The following is a 17,548-nucleotide window of genomic DNA, read 5'->3' as shown; positions in this document are numbered from 1 at the left end:
TTAACTACATAATCACCACTCCTCAGCCTGTGTTCTACAAGAGTGTAGACACAAAGGAAAACAGACACACAGGCCAATACATTGCAGATGAGCTAAAAGTGATCATCAATGACCTTGGACCAGATAAGGTTTTTGCACTGGTCACTGACAATGCAGCCAACATGAAGGTTGCCTGGGCACAAGTGGAGGAGACCTACCCCTCATATAACTACTATTGGCTGTGCTGCCCATACACTAAATCTTCTCCTAAAAGACATAATGGCACTAAAAACAATGGACACTCTGAATAAGAGAGCGAAGCAAGTTCTGAAATATGTTAAAGGCAAACAAGTAACTTCTGCTACATTTCTGTCAAAGCAAAATGAAAAGAACAAGAGTACTACACTGAAGCTTCCCAGCATAACGCGATGGGGTGGTGTTGTTATCATGTTTGACAGCCTTCTGGAGGGAAAGGAGTCTCTGCAAGAGATGGCCATATCCCAGTCTGTAGGCATCGACAGTGACATCAAGAAGGTCATCTTGGATGATGTGTTCTGAGAAAGAGTATCTAGCAGTCAGAAAATCCTCAAACCTATTGCAGCAGCAATAGCGAAGATAGAGGGGGATGGTGCCATCTTGTCAGATGTCCAGTGCCTTTTTGCAGAACTCAAAGAAGAAATCCAGACAATTCTGCCCACTTCCCTACTACTGAAAGCAGAGGAAACAGCTGTGGTCAAGTCATTGGAACAGCGGAGGGAGTTCTGCATGAAGCCAGTGCATGCAGCAGCATACATGCTGGACCCCAAATATGACAAGGGCATACTTTCTGGGGAAGAGATCAACGGTGCCTATGCGGTCATTACAGCCATGTCTGACCACCTGGGTCTCGATAAAGGCAAAGTTCTAGGCAGTTTGGCAAAGTATCGAACAAAGCAAGGCCTTTGGAAAGGGGATGGAATATGGCAGTCATGCCAAAACATATCTGCAGCCACCTGGTGGAAGGGACTATGTGAATCTGAGGCCCTTGCACCTGTAGCCTCCATCCTCCTCCAAATCCCACCATCATCAGCCGCCTCCGAGCGCAACTGGTCACTGTTTGGGAACACCCACACAAAGGTTCGCAACAGGCTCACAAATGTGAGAGTGGAAAAGCTGGTCGGCATTTGGGCAAACCCTACGGCTCTTTGAGCCTGACACAGAGCCATCCTCAACAAGGCTGGAAAGTGACACTGAAGAGGAAGACTCAGAGTTGGATGCTGAGGAAGTGGACATGTTGCTGGATGATGATGAGGTCCAGGAAGAGTCTATTGACTGAGCAAAAATGAGAAAAGAGGATTGCTTGAAGGAAGATTTGCATGTTTAATGGGACGTTTTGGAGGATAAGTGGCATTTTTCATTTAACCTTTTGAATGGGACTTTGTGGAGATTTTTGGACAGGGGGCATTTTTGAATGAACGGGGTTAGGGGATGGTAATATTGAACTCAACATTTCTGTTTTTATTCATCTATGAAACAAGTTATTGAAACATGTTCTATTCTACTGTACTTACAAATAAATCTGTTGAAATATCTGTTGAAAACATTTTGCATGGAGGTTTTCTTATGATTTCTGTTCATATTTATGCTTGGAAATAATACATTCCCAGTTAGTTCTCCTAAATTCCCATTAATTTCCATAATTCCCATTATTTCCATGGAAAGTTTCTAATATGGAATATTTCCAAAATTCCCAAGCTTAATTTACCATGAAAATTTACCGGAAACTTTTCGGAAATTTACCGGAAATTTTCCGCCCCTTTGCAACCCTAGCTATAACTCATCTAGTTCAAAGTTCAGAGATCCTCTCCTGTATACCTTGGTTGTAATGTGTGGTTATTTGAGTTACTGGTGCCTTCCTATCAGTTGGAAGTAGTCTGGCTGAGTAATGAAATTACTCAGCAGAAATTGGTCATGAATCTACATGCAGTGAGCATCAATTGTGAACATCAATTTTTCAGGTGTATTACTTATGCCCACTTGCATATATAGCAGTTCCCTATGGTTTATCACATACTCATTTTTGAGCTTCTTCTTCTTTTATCTGCTACCTTTATTGGTTACCGGAGTGGATCATCTGCCTCTATCTCACCCTGTCCCTACTGTCACATTAAACTTCCACATTTCATGTCTCTGTCTTGCATCTCTAACATTGTCTCTGAAAAACTCGACCTGAACTGCCCGTCTGATATACTCATTTGTAATCTTGTTCTTCCCAGTTACTCTCCTAGCATCGTTACCCCTGCCCCCTCTAGCTTTACCTCCTGTCTTTTTTCCTTGTTTTATACTGCCACCATCTCCAAACCATACTGTATACACAAGTCTCACTACGGTTTTATAACCCTTCCCTGTCAATCTTGCTTCAATCCTTCTGTCACCAATCACCCCTGACACTCATCTGTGTGAATTCTGGATGAGGTCTTTATTCCAGCTACTTAAAATCTGTGCTCAAGTTCATTTGACTCTTTGCCGACAAATTGGCTTATGGGTTTTGGTTTATTACAAATGACAATTGCAGAAAGATATTTTAGAGTTGAAAAGTTTTGCACCCAATAGTTGTTTCAAGTAGTATCACATCAAATAATCCAAATTCAACACATGTAATATTATTGATGGTATATTTTCAAATACCATGCAATTATTGCTACAAATGATTAATGACCACACAGAAAATGGGTAAAAAAAACAAAACAAAACAAGAACACATGATCATGATCAAAGCTGAATTTTATTGAAATAGAAGAAAGTAGTTTGAAATATCAGATATTTGACAAAGATATTTTGGACATTCTTTTAACTCTTTTGCTAATAATAGAATTTAATGTTACATAATTGTGTTGTTAGAAATAATGTTCAAATATAATTGAAAATGCAAATTATTGATTTTCCCTTTCTTATATGGAACTCTTTTCCCATATTAAAGGAACATGACTGAATTGCTCCGATTTCAGTTAAATCTGAAGTTCTTAATTTATGTGGAAGCTTAAATGGCACATCATAAAGTTTGTAAAGGAATGACTTCTGGAGAGATGAAAGGACACACCCACCACAGAGATATATTATTTTGTCTCAACTCCAAAAGAGTACATGCAAATGTTTGGAGAGGGACTGTAAGTTAGAAAGAGACAACTTAAGAAGATGCAAGTTTCAGACTAAAACATCTGTGCTGTTTAAGAGGTTTAGCATCAAGTTTTGTTTTTAGTCTTCTAATTTTAAGTTTTTATTATTCAGATAGGTTTTAGGAAGAAATACTTGAAATATATATTGGTCAGGTTTTCTAGCTCAGTTTTCCATTTTTATGTTCACAACGTTTACGTCAACATTAGGGTTGCTCTTTGCATTCAGCAGCTTTGCAGCCACACTGGTCAACAGAAATGTATGTGTACATTTTTGTGGTGTTATCGGAGCACTTTATCTGCACTTCCTTCTCGCTGGTCTTCATTTCTTGACAGCAGGTGCATGAGTGCATCATGTTTTTGGCCTTTGCTGAGTACCTGCAAGTAAAGATAGTTTCAAAAGCAAACAACTGTTAAATAAGAAATTATCATAAAAACAGCATGTGCAGTTTAGCATGAATGAGTAAATAGTTTGTTTCTGCATATTTTCATGAATCTCACATTGAGAAGGATGCTCCACAGGATCCCTCACATGATCTGAGTTCCACTTTCTCCACTGATTTGCAGTCATTTATGTACAGATAGGTGGTGTTGGTGTGGATTTTACAGCTGTGACGAGGCGTACCTGTGAATGATCAGATAGGTATTTATCATGTTCTGCTTGGTGTTCATGTTTAATAATTTGATCTTCACCAAAAAAAGCTCTAAAGTCTGGAAGTCATTATGAATGAAAACATGCTGCTTAAGTGATTCATTTCTGGTTTGGCAGACATGAAATTTGTAAGCATTTGCTTCTATTCTTGGAGTAACAAAAGAAAATATTTGAGACCTAACAGTTATAAATGATTTATGAAGGCAAATATTTACATGTAAGTTTGTTTTCAAAAATATAAAGTAATATTGTGTAATGTAAATTGTTTTAAGACTCACAAGTTCTGCAGCAACCATTTGCATCTGTTTGCTCAGTTCCCTGCAAAACAGACAGTTTGTACTGTAAACACTAGCAAACTTACACAACTTACTTGTATCAGAAAAAAGTTGGTTCTGCTTTACTATGTATTTAAAAAAATTGTTTTTCAGTAATCTTTTTATTTGGATGGAATTTACATTGCCTGTTTTGGGGTTCTGTAAGTTTTAAGTACATTTAAAACATAAGTTAAATTCTAGGAATTGTATTTTATAATTATGAAACAAAAAAGAAGCCATACAAAATTAACTCTAACTAGTCTTTCAAATGTTATATTTTGAGTGTCAATACTTAGCTGTAAGATAAAAAAAACCCCTCTGCTTTTAAAGTCTGGATTGTACTCACTGGAACACAGTTGTTGGGATCAAATGGAGGACATGCTGTGTTGTTTAGAGAAACTAAAAATATATCTTTTTCTTTCTTGCAGTCATACTTGGTACAGTTATCATTTGGTGGTGACCAAGTCTGAGAAGGCTGTCAGAAGAGCAGTAGTCAGTTATTAAAGATAAATTCTTTCTTAAATCACAACTCATTAAGTGATTTTTTTTCATTGTTTCCATTATGCTGTACCAACCTCAATAATTACTGGAGAAGAAAAGCCTGGGACATTCACAACGCAGCTTATCTGTGTACAGTTTCCACAACATGATCCAGGCACATCTACATACTTATAGCCCTATTTGAAGAAAATACAACAATTTATTTAAAATGTCACCCAGTTCAATCTACTAATCGCATGATTAGTAGGCAGCAGTTACAAAATACTTTTAATCTTAATAATCATTGCCCAAGTGGTATTTAGCTCATTGTGGTAGCTATTAAATCTGTGATGTTCAAAACATTTTTGGTAAAATATTAGCGTAATATTATTTTCTAGAAATATTCTCATTGCTACTCAAAATAATTTCCCATATTCACCAAGACTGGACAGTTTGCGGAGTCGATCAGATATTTTAGAGATAGATGTGTTAAGTCAGAGCATATTACACCAGCATAACGATGTTGTGAAGTGTATAAATAAAAACCCTTTCTAAGATTAATATCACAAATCAGCAAAAGCATTTAGACTTAGATTTCAGAAAATAATGTATGTGAGTAAATGATCCTGGATGTAAAATGTGAGGTCATTTAAAATCCTTATTTACACAGTTTTATTGGTTCACATTCAGAAGTTCACATTCAGAATGAATGAAGATACAAATATTTCCATGAAAAAGTACCTTGTCACAATTTTTTGAACACTGTATTTTATTACACTTGTAGCTGTTCGGCTCCATTTTGGAATTCTTGGTTTCAGTGCAGTAACATTGTTCACATAGGCTTTTGAAGAAATCAGTACCAGGCTGCATGTGAAAATAAAAAGTAAAGTCTTAACAGTCTTAATAGTAACACATAATACAAATATTGCCTTTAAAGAAACCCACTAAAATATATATAATAAATATAAATATTATAATATTTATATTATAATATTATAATTATTCCTTACCTTGTACTCGGTATTATTGAAGACACAAACATCTTTGGGCACTAAATAAGACAGTGTTCACAAAAACAATCAGATTAAAGTTTAGCTTAAGACTTTTACACACAAACACTGAATAAACAACACCTATAAGTTGAACTAACCACAGCTGTAAACAGGGCAGCATTTATCCTTTGGGGTGTTAACCTTCAAGTCAAATCCCACGTCACAATGTGGTTGCAGTGGACATGTGTTCGTATCACATTCTGGTGGTGGAAATAATTCCATTATTAAATCCAGCATTAGTGGATATAAAACAAAGCAAACCAGTAAAATCCAGAATTAATTAGAGTATTTCACAGCAGGCATTTCTGGAAAACACATCTTTTTTAAAAAATGGAAATAGATCCAGAACTTCAATGATATTTCGCAGTAGCTCATCTGGCTCAAAATCAGTTGCAACTCACAGGTTATTTCCTGAAAAAAACCCAACCTTAACCTTGAGCAAAATTAGTTTAAAGACCAAATTGATCATTGTGTGCAAGTTTTGATTCCTTCATCACATTTAGAAAAAGAAAATCCTTTCGTAAACCCATTTTAAGTTAACAAGCTGATTATTGCTGTTGTTAAATGATGTTAAACTGTGCCCAGTCATCCTGAAATGTTTTGGCGTGATATCCAAAACAACTCACCACACGTCGGTGTCACACAGCAGTCCACTATTTTGTTCACCAGCACCTCACCTTCTTCGGTGCACTTCACTGGTTTTTGAGAAGGGCATGTTACATTCTTACAAACCACACTAAAAGAGTCCTTGTCGCAAACACATTCCTGACAGCCAATCTTCCAGGTTTCACCAAGCTATATGGGTGATAAAAAATAATTATTTACACAACATCAACAAATACACAAAATAATTGAAAATGTATATGTAGCATGTCATAGTTTTTACCTGTTTAGGGTTGCCATCAGGTCCAGCGCAACCTTAAAAATTAAAACCAAGCAGCTCACATTTATACTTACTCACAAAGATTCAGGTTAGATTTTTCATGAATATGCAACAGAAAATATGCTTACAGGAGGAGACGCAGACATCAGAGGTTGGACTGAATGAAGTCATTCCCTCTGGGCAGAAGCAGCCCTCTATAAAAGTAGTGCAATCTTTGTCCTGTGCAGCTTTTTCTCCCTGACATTGCTGTGAGAACTTTTGATTGTATCTAAATAAGAGGGAAATTCACAGATATAACAATACATTCAAATTTTAATTCAGCACAATGATACCTAGTTATGACCTGAAATGTCCCAAAAACTAACTGACGTCACTATAACCAATGCACATTTTCCATCTCATACCAACACTGCAAATCTAATTTCATTCACATCACTTATAAGTGTATTTTGTGTTTACTGTGACTTGAATTCAGTAATGCATCTTAGTGTTCAAATGTTCTTTTTTGTTTTAGAACAAGTAAAGTAAACATTACTTAATTTTTGATAATGAAGTGATTACTTTGCATTGCAGGTTTGAACAGCAGTTGGCCCACAAGGGTTGTAGACTTTTTTACCTGGACACTTATAGTCTACAAGAAAAGAAAGTTTATTTAAGGTGAAAATGCGCAAAAACATTTAAAACAACAATCTGTTTGCTTTCTATTAAGACAGAAAACTTTCTCTTACCACACTGTCCTTTAGTAGCATTCCTCCAGGGTACACAGATAGATGCTTCAGTACACAGCAAGGCGTATACTTCCAAACTGGCACAACCCATAGTTCTATTTGTGTGGCAAACATCAAATTTACAGGCTTGATAATATGGTTCTGGTTTGATTACTTTGTTGCACTCCTTGAACACCCTTAATACAAAATAAAAAAGAAAGAAGCTTACTCCAGTGGTCTCACTGAATGAGCTAATATGTGTTTAAGGTTATTTTTTTAAAATTCCTACTCGCTCTTCAGAATTTCACAAATTGTATAGTTGCACTCTGTCGGTGTAGGAGTTGGTGGTTTTGTGGGGATGGGGAGGGCATGATCACAGTATGGCTTTTCTTTGACAGATACACGCCAATCATTTGCCATCTCAGAGCATGATGGATGAATCGTGCCATTTTTCAATCTGCAGTCATTTGTTCTGTTATTGTCACAGATACCTTGTGAAATGAAATGTTAATGTTACATTAGAGCCAAATTTCCAAAAAATTAAAAACGGTATATGAGCCTCTGTCAGTGACAACCTGATTATCACCCTGTATATGAGCTTGGAATTCTCTACTAACTTAAACAATAGCAGTAGCATTGGAAGGTGTACAAGCATTTGTAAGTGCAAATATGATATTTGTAAATTGTACATTGACCCAGTGATACATACACTACAGGTCAAAAGTTTTAGAACAACAATTATTCCAGTTATTTATTACAATTAAAGTTGTTCAAGTCCAATGAATAGCTTGAAATGGTATAAAGTTAAATGGTGAACTGGTTAAAAAAAAAAGGTAAGGTTACACAAAACTGAAAAATAATGTACATTTCAGAATTATACAAAAAGCCCTTTTTCAGGGAACACAAAATGGGTTAACAATTTGAAACTGTAAAAAACTTTAAAACTCAAGCCTTGAAAGCTGGTGCTACTAATTCCTACAAGTGTTCCAACTTTTCTGGATTACTTACAAGTGTCTCTGACTGCATAAAAGCAGTGTGGGAACACACTGTGGTACCATACCCTCATGAGCATCAGATGAACAATATTGTACTGCATGAAGTACCCACATAGCAGACAGGTCTGGCCCCGATCTAGTTTCAAGCTGGCACTGCTGGCTGACTTCTGGCATGGTAAGTGGTATGTCATCCAGATATGGGTCAGGTCTGGCATAGATGGCACTGTTTATGTGATGGCATGCCACATCTGGCACAATTATCGTTTGGTTTATGTGGCCCAGGCTCATAAAAAACAGGTCTTCCCCGGATCCGGCATCAAGCTGGCACTTCTGACTGACTGGTGTCATGGCAGGGTGTATGTCAACCAGATGTGGATTTCCTATTTTAGTTACAAAACCCAAATGCCATTTTGGAATACTATACTACTATGGTAGCCAATGCTTCAAATGTAGGTTTGATAGGTTTGTGAGTGTACACTTAATCCAAAACCTAGTGAGGGTTTACTCATGTTTACCACCAAGCTCAGAAGGTAGAGCAGGTCACCTACTAATCGGAAGGTCAGTGGTTCGATCCCTGGTTACTCCAGTTATGTCAAGAGTGTGAATGTGTATGAATGTAGTTAGGAGGCACTCAGTCTAGAGCAGTGGTTCCCAAACTTTTTTTGCTGGGCCCCCCTTTTTTTTACATGAAAAATGTCCCCCCCCACGCGTTGCACGCGCACGCACACGCACTAACACATCCTTCCACCACACACACCCATATTTTGCTCCATTGCCGTTTATTTCACACCTCAAACATTTAGTAAACAATTAAGCAAATACAAGTAAACTGCAATAAATGACAGGTAGTAATAAAATATACTACTAACTCTTTTATCCTACGTCCGCACCTACACGGGTATTTTTGAAAACGCAGCTGTTTTGTCCACACGTAAACGGTGTTTTGAATCACCGAAAACGGAGATTTTTTAAAACTCCTTTTTTACGTTAACGTGTGGACAAGGAATACAGAGTTCGTCACGCAACGTCAAGGTATGTGCCTTTTTTCACATCACGCTGTGCGCCACATTATTGTTTACATGAGATGAAGTGCAGAATGGCAGATAGAGACAAAATACTGTTACTGTTAATCTGACTATCTGCAGGTTTTACACGCAGTTACTGTCCCTCCATTTACAAAGGCAGAGGCGTCACTGTGTGATTATTTTACGTGTAGTTATTTTTTTTTTCTGTGTAATAATATTCAACATTGATATCAATACATTTTTCAAAAAATGCCTCTCTGTGCAAAATGGGTTTAAAAAGATAAACAACTGTGGGATACTGTTTGTCCGTGATTTGAACCGGGGGAACAAATAGTGGCAGGATCAGCCTGATATTATTTTTATCCCGCTGTAACTTTACCGTATAAAGAGCTAACATCTCCAAAATGTCAGGAGTAGTTAGTCATTACAACAAGTATTTGTGAACTAAAAATCAAGAATGTAGGATACTGTTTGTCCATGATTTGAAGAGCCCAGTGCCTGCTCCCAAAGAAGGGAAAACCAATTCTGCAGGGGAGACCTGCCTTGGCACTTGTGCAGGTGAAACCAAAGGGAAGATATGCTTCACCATATTTTCTAGTCTTTGGCTTAGAATGAAGTTGGGTTTGGAAACATATTCAGCTATGCTTCATCTCCTGCTTTGCGTTTCTGTGGGCGCCCCGTGCTAGCAGTGTCCAAGCGTTTTGTTTTTTTCCTTTTCATACCCCGCCCCCCGCCATGGCTCTGTGCCCCCCCTAGGGGGCGGGCCCCACACTTTGGGAAGGTCTGGTTTAGAGTAAGTAGGTGAATGTGGCATATTGTATAGAGCACTTTGAGTAATCTGGGATAGTAGAAGAGTGCTGCACACAACTTACACATGGCACACATACCGCAAAGAATGATGGCGCAGATCAGGTTTGCCAGAGGTAATCCACATATGGGCCAGCACAGGACCACCAGTGTGCTGGCTCACCAGGTGGCTCACAGGACAACAGCTTCAAGCACAGCTTAATAGTGGTTGTAGTAAGCCAGTCTAAGTTTCAGCTGCGAAGAGACTGACTGAAGACTTGGAGCTACAGGTTTTACAGGACGAGTTGCAGCATGAAAGCTAGGGGTGCAGCGATACACAAAATTCACGGTTTGGTTCGGTTCGATACTTTGGTGTCACGGTTCGATATTTTTTTGATACAAAAAAATGTTCATGCCTTTTTAATTTGTCATTTATTAAAATTATAAATATATATTTTAACTCAAAAGCACAGTTTTTAAATTTAATGTTGCTGAAACAACAAAATAATAAAAAAATATAAGTTATACTATACGCTTCTTCTGGGCTATATTCTAAGCAGCATATTAAACATATCAGGTCCCCATAAGGAGAATCATGTGCTAACGGCTGTCTAAATGACTCGGGTAAAGTTTGTAGCATGCGTGCTTGTTGTTTTTGTCTGCTTCCACTTGTCTTTGCACTAGAATGATGTCGGCGTAAGTGTGCAGTCATATTCGTTCTGTTCCCACTAGTGCTGTCAGCGTTAATCCCGTTAAAATGGCATTAACGCCATAATGAAGCAAATCTCCATTAACGAGTTACCACGGATCGCCCCGTGCGTGGGGCTGGACGGCATCAACACGGTAACAAGCTAACTGCGCTAACTGCGCTAACGCACTAGTTCCCACCAATTGAGCATTGCGTGGCACATCCGACATACTGTTTTACTTTTGTCCATGACGCGCTTACCATCAGGGTCATGCTTCACATGAAAACCAAGATAGTTCCAAACGCCACATCTGAATGAGGGTGGGGGAGGTTCAATTTTGGGTAGCGTTGAGGCAGTTGCCATGTTGCAACGAGCTTAGCTTCTGTCTTGTTAGCTTGGTATGGGAAGAACTTTCACAAGAATATTTGATTTCTTTTGAAGAAGAATGCCAAAGGTGTATTCAGCTGATATATCGGCCAAAAGTGGCTACTTTGATGAGTCAAAAGTTTAGAAAACATTTTGGTCTATAAACTGATTCCATGATTTATTTTTTAACTCCAACTACTTGTTTGTGCTATGCTTTTATTTCAGAGTGCAATGAGACATTAAACTGCATAATTGTCAACAAAAAACTAGAAAAGTGGGGCATTCTAAAACTTTTGGCTGGTAGTGTATATCAGCACACTGTCTTATTAGTAACATTAATCTACTAACATAGGTACTCATGTACCTTTCATGATCATTATTTTATGACATATTAAATTATCAACTTACCACACTGTCCTTCTGTGTTTTCATAGAAAAGATTCATTGGCAATTCTACACTGAATGAAATCCCTTTGAACGTCACAACTGCATTGATTGTAGGGATTGTTAAGCGCAGTGCAATTCCTTTACTTGTGATCATCATGTCTTCATTTTGGAAGTTTGGTCCTTTTAGTGTCCTGTTGATGAACACCTACGCAATGGCAACATTAATTACTGTTAGTGAAACATCTTAATTTTAAATGCCACTGCATAATATTTAAATATATTATAATATAAGATCTTTTAAGAAACTCTAAGTGATACCCACCTTGTTCACTCCTCCCTCTTGTGTAAGAATAACATCAGTGTTTTTGTAAGACACAATAAGGGATTTAGGACACGTCACAGTTCCAGAGGCATCACAGTTTATATTGTCAATAAGAACTTTAAAATTGTATCGAGGTGTGATCTCTTTAACTAGGACATATGTGCAATTTTTCTGGAAGCTATAATTTTGTCCATCAAATGTCACATAATGAGGATCTCCCCAGCCACTGCAAACACCTGCAAATATTTGATTGAGATTACATCAAAGATAAAAGCTAGTTTGTTTTTTTACTGCATGTATAGCAGTTTTAATTTGTGAAATTTGAAAAAGGCTTTCATTGGAGCTTACATTTGCATTGATAGTGGAAACAACAGCCTGTTTTATCATAAACTCTTTCTGGTGGCTGATCATTGTGACAAACAGGTACAGTTGCTTCTTCACATTGAACATATGTTGTGATTACTTTGCCGTTTTCACATGTTTCTGTGATGCATTTGGTTGGATTCCAGGACTCACCATTCTGTGAAGACAAAGCAGTACTTTTAGCCATGGATGACATATGAGTGACATCAATATTATATTTGAGCCTCTAAGAGGCATATACACTGATAAATACTGTAAATTATGTGAAATTTATCAAATGATTAGAAACTTGTCTGTGTGTCCCAAGCTTTGTAAAGGCTATTTAAAAACTGTTAACAAAAAACTGTTTAACTGTAAACTTTCATTACTTATTTTCAATATCTTTGAGAAACACAGCCATCATGAAATGCTTCGTAAAGCAGTAATATTTTATAACCTAGACCTTTTTTCTTGTTTTAGCCTGAAAAAACATTTACGACTGCATTTTTGGCTAAAACTGGATATATTTTGATGGTTAATGAATGTTTATTTGCATTTTTATATATGTTTTATTGTCTTTCTTTGTTTGTCCAGCATTGATGTATTTTACTTCAAATACCTTTCTAGAGGGATTGAGAAAGAAGCAGTCTTTTGGAGGAGCTTGAGTGATGGTACTGGATATTGTTGAGCTACTTGTAATGTGCGTTGTTGGAGTGCCAGAGCTTGGTGTGTAAGTAGGAGTAGTTGGCGGTGTAGTAGAGTTACATCGACTTTGATGCTTTTCAGTACCACAAGTTGAATTGCAATATGCAGTGTAACACCAGCCTGCTCCATCAGTCTTATTGTATATGACACTACCTACAAGAGAATAGTAACAAAGGAGTTAGATCAAAATAACTAATGCTTAAAAAAACAATGGCAAGAGAAGTCCCACTCTATATAGTAAAACCTTTGAGCCAAGTCTGTACAACTTTATTGTTGTACAGACTTGGCTTATGGATTATGCAAAGTACAGTTCCTTACAATGTTAATCTATTTTTTGTCCACAATGCCAGTAGGGAGGTGGTAAAGATCAGATTTTGGTGTGGTTGCTACTCTTGCACAGGGCAAACAATAAATTATCCCTTGATGGATGTACATAAAAAAGGAAAGATCTTTTCTAAAGTGTATTAAACAGTTTGGTAGAAAAGAAAAGACTGAATAAAAAAGGATGATAAAATGTCAGCAATTAATAGTTTAGGTGCCTGATTCTACTGTAGTCTTATGTATCTATGTATCTGCAGGAACTGTAAAGGCTAGTAAAGCCACGGCAGAAAAATAACACCGCTTATGTAGGGAAAACTGATTAAAGAAGCACATAACTTACTGGGAGGAAATGTGAGCTCCTGGTATTTGCAGAAACATGGGGAAGGTGATCCTGTGGTTGTTGTGGGAGGTGAAACTGTGGTTGTTGTGGGAGACGGTCCTGTGGTGGTTGCTGTGGGAAGTGAAACTGTGGTGGTTGTTGTGGGAGGTGACCCTGTGGTTGTTGCCGTGGGAGGTGTAACTGTGGTTTTTGTGGAAGGTGAAACTGTGGTTATTGTGGGAGACGGTCCTGTGGTTATTGTTGTAGGGGGTGAAACTGTGGTTGTTGTAGTCGGAGGTTGCTCAGTGGTTGTTATTGTGGGAGTTGATCCAGTGGTTGTTGTAGTGGGAGGTGATCCTGTGGTTATTGTGGGAGTTGATCCAGTGGTTGTTGTAGTGGGAGGTGATCCTGTGGTTATTGTGGGAGTTGATCCAGTGGTTGTTGTCGGGGGTGAAACTGTGGTTGTTGTAGTGGGAGGTGTAATTGTGGTTGTTGTAGTGGGAGGTTGTTTTGTCGTTGTTATTGTGGAAGTCGATCCAGTGGTTGTTGTCGGGAGTGAAACTGTGGTTGTTGTAGTGGGAGGCGTAACTGTGGTTGTTGTAGTGGGAGGTTGTTTTGTGGTTGTAGTGGCAGTTGATCCGGTAGTTGTTGTCGGGGGTGAAATTGTGGTTGTTGTAGTGGGAGGTGTAATTGTGGTTGTTGTAGTGGGAGGTTGTTTTGTGGTTGTTAATGTGGAAGTTGATCCAGTGGTTGTTGTGGGAGGTGATGCTGTGGTTGTTGTTGTTGGCGGTGTAACTGTGGTTGTTGTAGTGGGAGGTTGTTTTGTGGTTCTTGTTGTGGAAGTCGATCCAGTGGTTGTTGTCGGGAGTGAAACTGTGGTTGTTGTAGTGGGAGGTTGTTTTGTGGTTGTAGTGGCAGTTGATCCAGTGGTTGTTGTCGGGGGTGAAATTGTGGTTGTTGTAGTGGGAGGTGTAATTGTGGTTGTTGTAGTGGGAGGTTGTTTTGTGGTTGTTATTGTGGAAGTTGATCCAGTGGTTGTTGTGGGAGTTGATGCTGTGGTTGTTGTTGTTGGAGGTGTAACTGTGGTTGTTGTAGTGGGATGTTGTTTTGTGGTTGTTATTGTGGAAGTTGATCCAGTGGTTGTTGTCGGGAGTGAAACTGTGGTTGTTGTAGTGGCAGGTTGTTTTGTGGTTGTAGTGGCAGTTGATCCAGTGGTTGTTGTAGTGGGAGGTTGTTTTGTGGTTGTTATTGTGGAAGTTGATCCAGTGGTTGTTGTGGGAGGTGAAACTGTGGTGTGTGTTGTGGGAGGTGATCCTGTGGTTGTAGTGGCAGTTGATCCAGTGGTTGTTGTCGGGGGTGAAATTGTGGTTGTTGTGGTGGGAGGTGTAACTGTGGTTGTTGTAGTGGGAGGTTGTTTTGTGGTTGTTATTGTGGAAGTTGATCCAGTGGTTGTTGTGGGAGGTGATGCTGTGGTTGTTGTTGTTGGCGGTGTAACTGTGGTTGTTGTAGTGGGAGGTTGTTTTGTGGTTCTTATTGTGGAAGTAAATCCAGTGGTTGTTGTCGGGAGTGAAACTGTGGTTGTTGTAGTGGGAGGTTGTTTTGTGGTTGTAGTGGCAGTTGAACCAGTGGTTGTTGTAGTGGGAGGTTGTTTTGTGGTTGTTATTGTGGAAGTTGATCCAGTGGTTGTTGTGGGAGGTGAAACTGTGGTGTGTGTTGTGGGAGGTGATCCTGTGGTTGTAGTGGCAGTTGATCCAGTGGTTGTTGTCGGGGGTGAAATTGTGGTTGTTGTAGTGGGAGGTGTAACTGTGGTTGTTGTAGTGGGAGGTTGTTTTGTGGTTGTTATTGTGGAAGTTGATCCAGTGGTTGTTGTGGGAGTTGATGCTGTGGTTGTTGTTGTTGGAGGTGAAACTGTGGTTGTTGTAGTGGGAGGTTGTTTTGTGGTTGTAGTGGCAGTTGATCCAGTGGTTGTTGTAGTGGGAGGCTGTTTTGTGGTTGTTATTGTGGAAGTTGATCCAGTGGTTGTTGTGGGAGGTGAAACTGTGGTGTGTGTTGTGGGAGGTGATCCTGTGGTTGTAGTGGCAGTTGATCCAGTGGTTGTTGTCGGGGGTGAAACTGTGGTTGTTGTAGTGGGAGGTGTAACTGTGGTTGTTGTAGTGGGAGGTTGTTTTGTGGTTGTTATTGTGGAAGTTGATCCAGTGGTTGTTGTGGGAGTTGATGCTGTGGTTGTTGTTGTTGGAGGTGTAACTGTGGTTGTTGTAGTGGGATGTTGTTTTGTGGTTGTTATTGTGGAAGTTGATCCAGTGGTTGTTGTGGGATTGATGCTGTGGTTGTTTTAGTGGGAGGTGTAACTGTGGTTGTTGTAGTGGGAGGTTGTTTTGTGGTTGTTATTGTGGAAGTTGATCCAGTGGTTGTTTGTGGAGTTGATGCTGTGGTTGTTGTTGTTGGAGGTGAAACTGTGGTTGTTGTAGTGGGAGGTTGTTTTGTGGTTGTAGTGGCAGTGATCCAGTGGTTGTTGTAGTGGGAGGCTGTTTGTGGTTGTTATTGTGGAAGTTGATCCAGTGGTTGTTGTGGGAGGTGAAACTGTGGTGTGTGTTGTGGAGGTGATCCTGTGGTTGTAGTGGCAGTTGATCCAGTGGTTGTTGTCGGGGTGAAACTGTGGTTGTTGTAGTGGGAGGTGTAACTGTGGTTGTTGTAGTGGGAGGTTGTTTTGTGGTTGTTATTGTGGAAGTTGATCCAGTGGTTGTTGTGGAGTTGATGCTGTGGTTGTTGTTGTTGGAGTGTAACTGTGGTTGTTGTAGTGGGATGTTGTTTTGTGGTTGTTATTGTGGAAGTTGATCCAGTGGTTGTTGTGGGAGTTGATGCTGTGGTTGTTGTTGTTGGAGGTGGAACTGTGGTTGTTGTAGTGGGAGGTTGTTTTGTGGTTGTTATTGTGGAAGTTGATCCAGTGGTTGTTGTGGGAGGTGAAACTGTGGTGTGTGTTGTGGGAGGTGATCCTGTGGTTGTAGTGGCAGTTGATCCAGTGGTTGTTGTCGGGGGTGAAATTGTGGTTGTTGTAGTGGGAGGTGTAACTGTCGTTGTTGTAGTGGGAGGTTGTTTTGTGGTTGTTATTGTGGAAGTTGATCCAGTGGTTGTTGTGGGAGGTGAAACTGTGGTGTGTGTTGTGGGAGGTGATCCTGTGGTTGTAGTGGCAGTTGATCCAGTGGTTGTTGTCGGGGGTGAAACTGTGGTTGTTGTAGTGGGAGGTTGTTTTTTGTGGTGTGTGTTGTGGGAGGTGATCCTGTGGTTGGAGTTTTTTCTGTAATCTGTCCACCCGTGTTTGGGGTTTTTGGTTTCGGCGTTGTATTTGTAACTATTTTAATGCTTGTTGTTGTGGCTTTTTCAGCTGTTGTACTAGCAGTAGTAAGAGTCTGTTCTGTAGTGGGAGGTGAAACTGTTGTGTGTGTTGTGGGAGGTGTAATTGTGGTTGTTGTAGTGGGAGGTTGTTTTGTGGTTGTGATTGTGGGAGTTGATCCAGTGGCTGTTGTAGTGGGAGGTGCTCGTGTGGTTTTTTCTGTTGTTGTACCAACAGTAGTGATGTTTTTTTCCATGGTCGTTGAAGAAGGCACACAAATGTCACGGCAACACCAAACTCGTATTTCGTAATTATAACATACACCAGGAGGGTCTTGGTCTTTGTTGTGACAGATCAATCCATCTTGTGGGTTACATTTTACATTCTGGCCAAGGTCTTCCAATGGTGTATTTGGTAGAAGGACAGCTCTACACTGTATGTCCAAGGAATTTCTGCAGACACTCAGGTCTGGGTCAGTAATCTTGGAAATCTTTTCATATTCTCCACCAACATACGGAGTTTGCTCAGGATAACTCTTGTCACTCCAGGGTGACCACTTACAATCAAAACAGTTAACAGTTTTTGTAAAGGGTGTTGTTGTGGGAGGTTGCTCAGTGGTTGTTATTGTGGGAGGTGAAACGGTGGTGGTTGTCGTGGGAGGTGATCCTGTGGTTATTGTGGAGTTGATGCTGTGGTTGTGTTGTTGGAGGTGGTTGTTGTTGTTGGAGGTGTAATTGGAAA

At 39.4% G+C, this 17,548-nt stretch overlaps 1 protein-coding gene across 1 annotated transcript in view; it reads right to left on the bottom strand.

Moving 5' to 3' along the window:
- Nucleotides 1-2,724: 2,724 nt before the first annotated feature.
- The window catches only part of LOC100693057 (mucin-5AC), a 32,908-nt gene continuing 18,084 nt past the window's right edge, over nucleotides 2,725-17,548 (bottom strand). The window contains exons 28-48 of the mRNA XM_025908464.1: nucleotides 16,235-16,697; nucleotides 15,092-15,797; nucleotides 13,498-15,048; nucleotides 12,751-12,989; nucleotides 12,138-12,309; nucleotides 11,790-12,025; nucleotides 11,489-11,672; nucleotides 7,509-7,710; nucleotides 7,241-7,416; nucleotides 7,074-7,143; nucleotides 6,641-6,780; nucleotides 6,516-6,547; nucleotides 6,256-6,424; nucleotides 5,728-5,829; nucleotides 5,588-5,628; nucleotides 5,319-5,441; nucleotides 4,673-4,774; nucleotides 4,444-4,572; nucleotides 4,062-4,101; nucleotides 3,633-3,756; nucleotides 2,725-3,509 (exon numbers count right to left, since the gene is read on the bottom strand). Of these exons, the coding sequence (XP_025764249.1) occupies nucleotides 3,338-3,509; nucleotides 3,633-3,756; nucleotides 4,062-4,101; nucleotides 4,444-4,572; nucleotides 4,673-4,774; nucleotides 5,319-5,441; nucleotides 5,588-5,628; nucleotides 5,728-5,829; nucleotides 6,256-6,424; nucleotides 6,516-6,547; nucleotides 6,641-6,780; nucleotides 7,074-7,143; nucleotides 7,241-7,416; nucleotides 7,509-7,710; nucleotides 11,489-11,672; nucleotides 11,790-12,025; nucleotides 12,138-12,309; nucleotides 12,751-12,989; nucleotides 13,498-15,048; nucleotides 15,092-15,797; nucleotides 16,235-16,697 (5,173 nt within the window). The 3' untranslated portion in view covers nucleotides 2,725-3,337. The remainder of the gene's footprint in view (nucleotides 3,510-3,632; nucleotides 3,757-4,061; nucleotides 4,102-4,443; nucleotides 4,573-4,672; nucleotides 4,775-5,318; nucleotides 5,442-5,587; nucleotides 5,629-5,727; nucleotides 5,830-6,255; nucleotides 6,425-6,515; nucleotides 6,548-6,640; nucleotides 6,781-7,073; nucleotides 7,144-7,240; nucleotides 7,417-7,508; nucleotides 7,711-11,488; nucleotides 11,673-11,789; nucleotides 12,026-12,137; nucleotides 12,310-12,750; nucleotides 12,990-13,497; nucleotides 15,049-15,091; nucleotides 15,798-16,234; nucleotides 16,698-17,548) is intronic.

Source organism: Oreochromis niloticus, linkage group LG7 (assembly GCF_001858045.2).
Source record: "Oreochromis niloticus isolate F11D_XX linkage group LG7, O_niloticus_UMD_NMBU, whole genome shotgun sequence".
Lineage (NCBI taxonomy): Eukaryota > Metazoa > Chordata > Actinopteri > Cichliformes > Cichlidae > Oreochromis > Oreochromis niloticus.
Note: the sequence above shows the minus strand (reverse complement) of the source record. Positions and strands in the feature narration are given on the sequence as shown.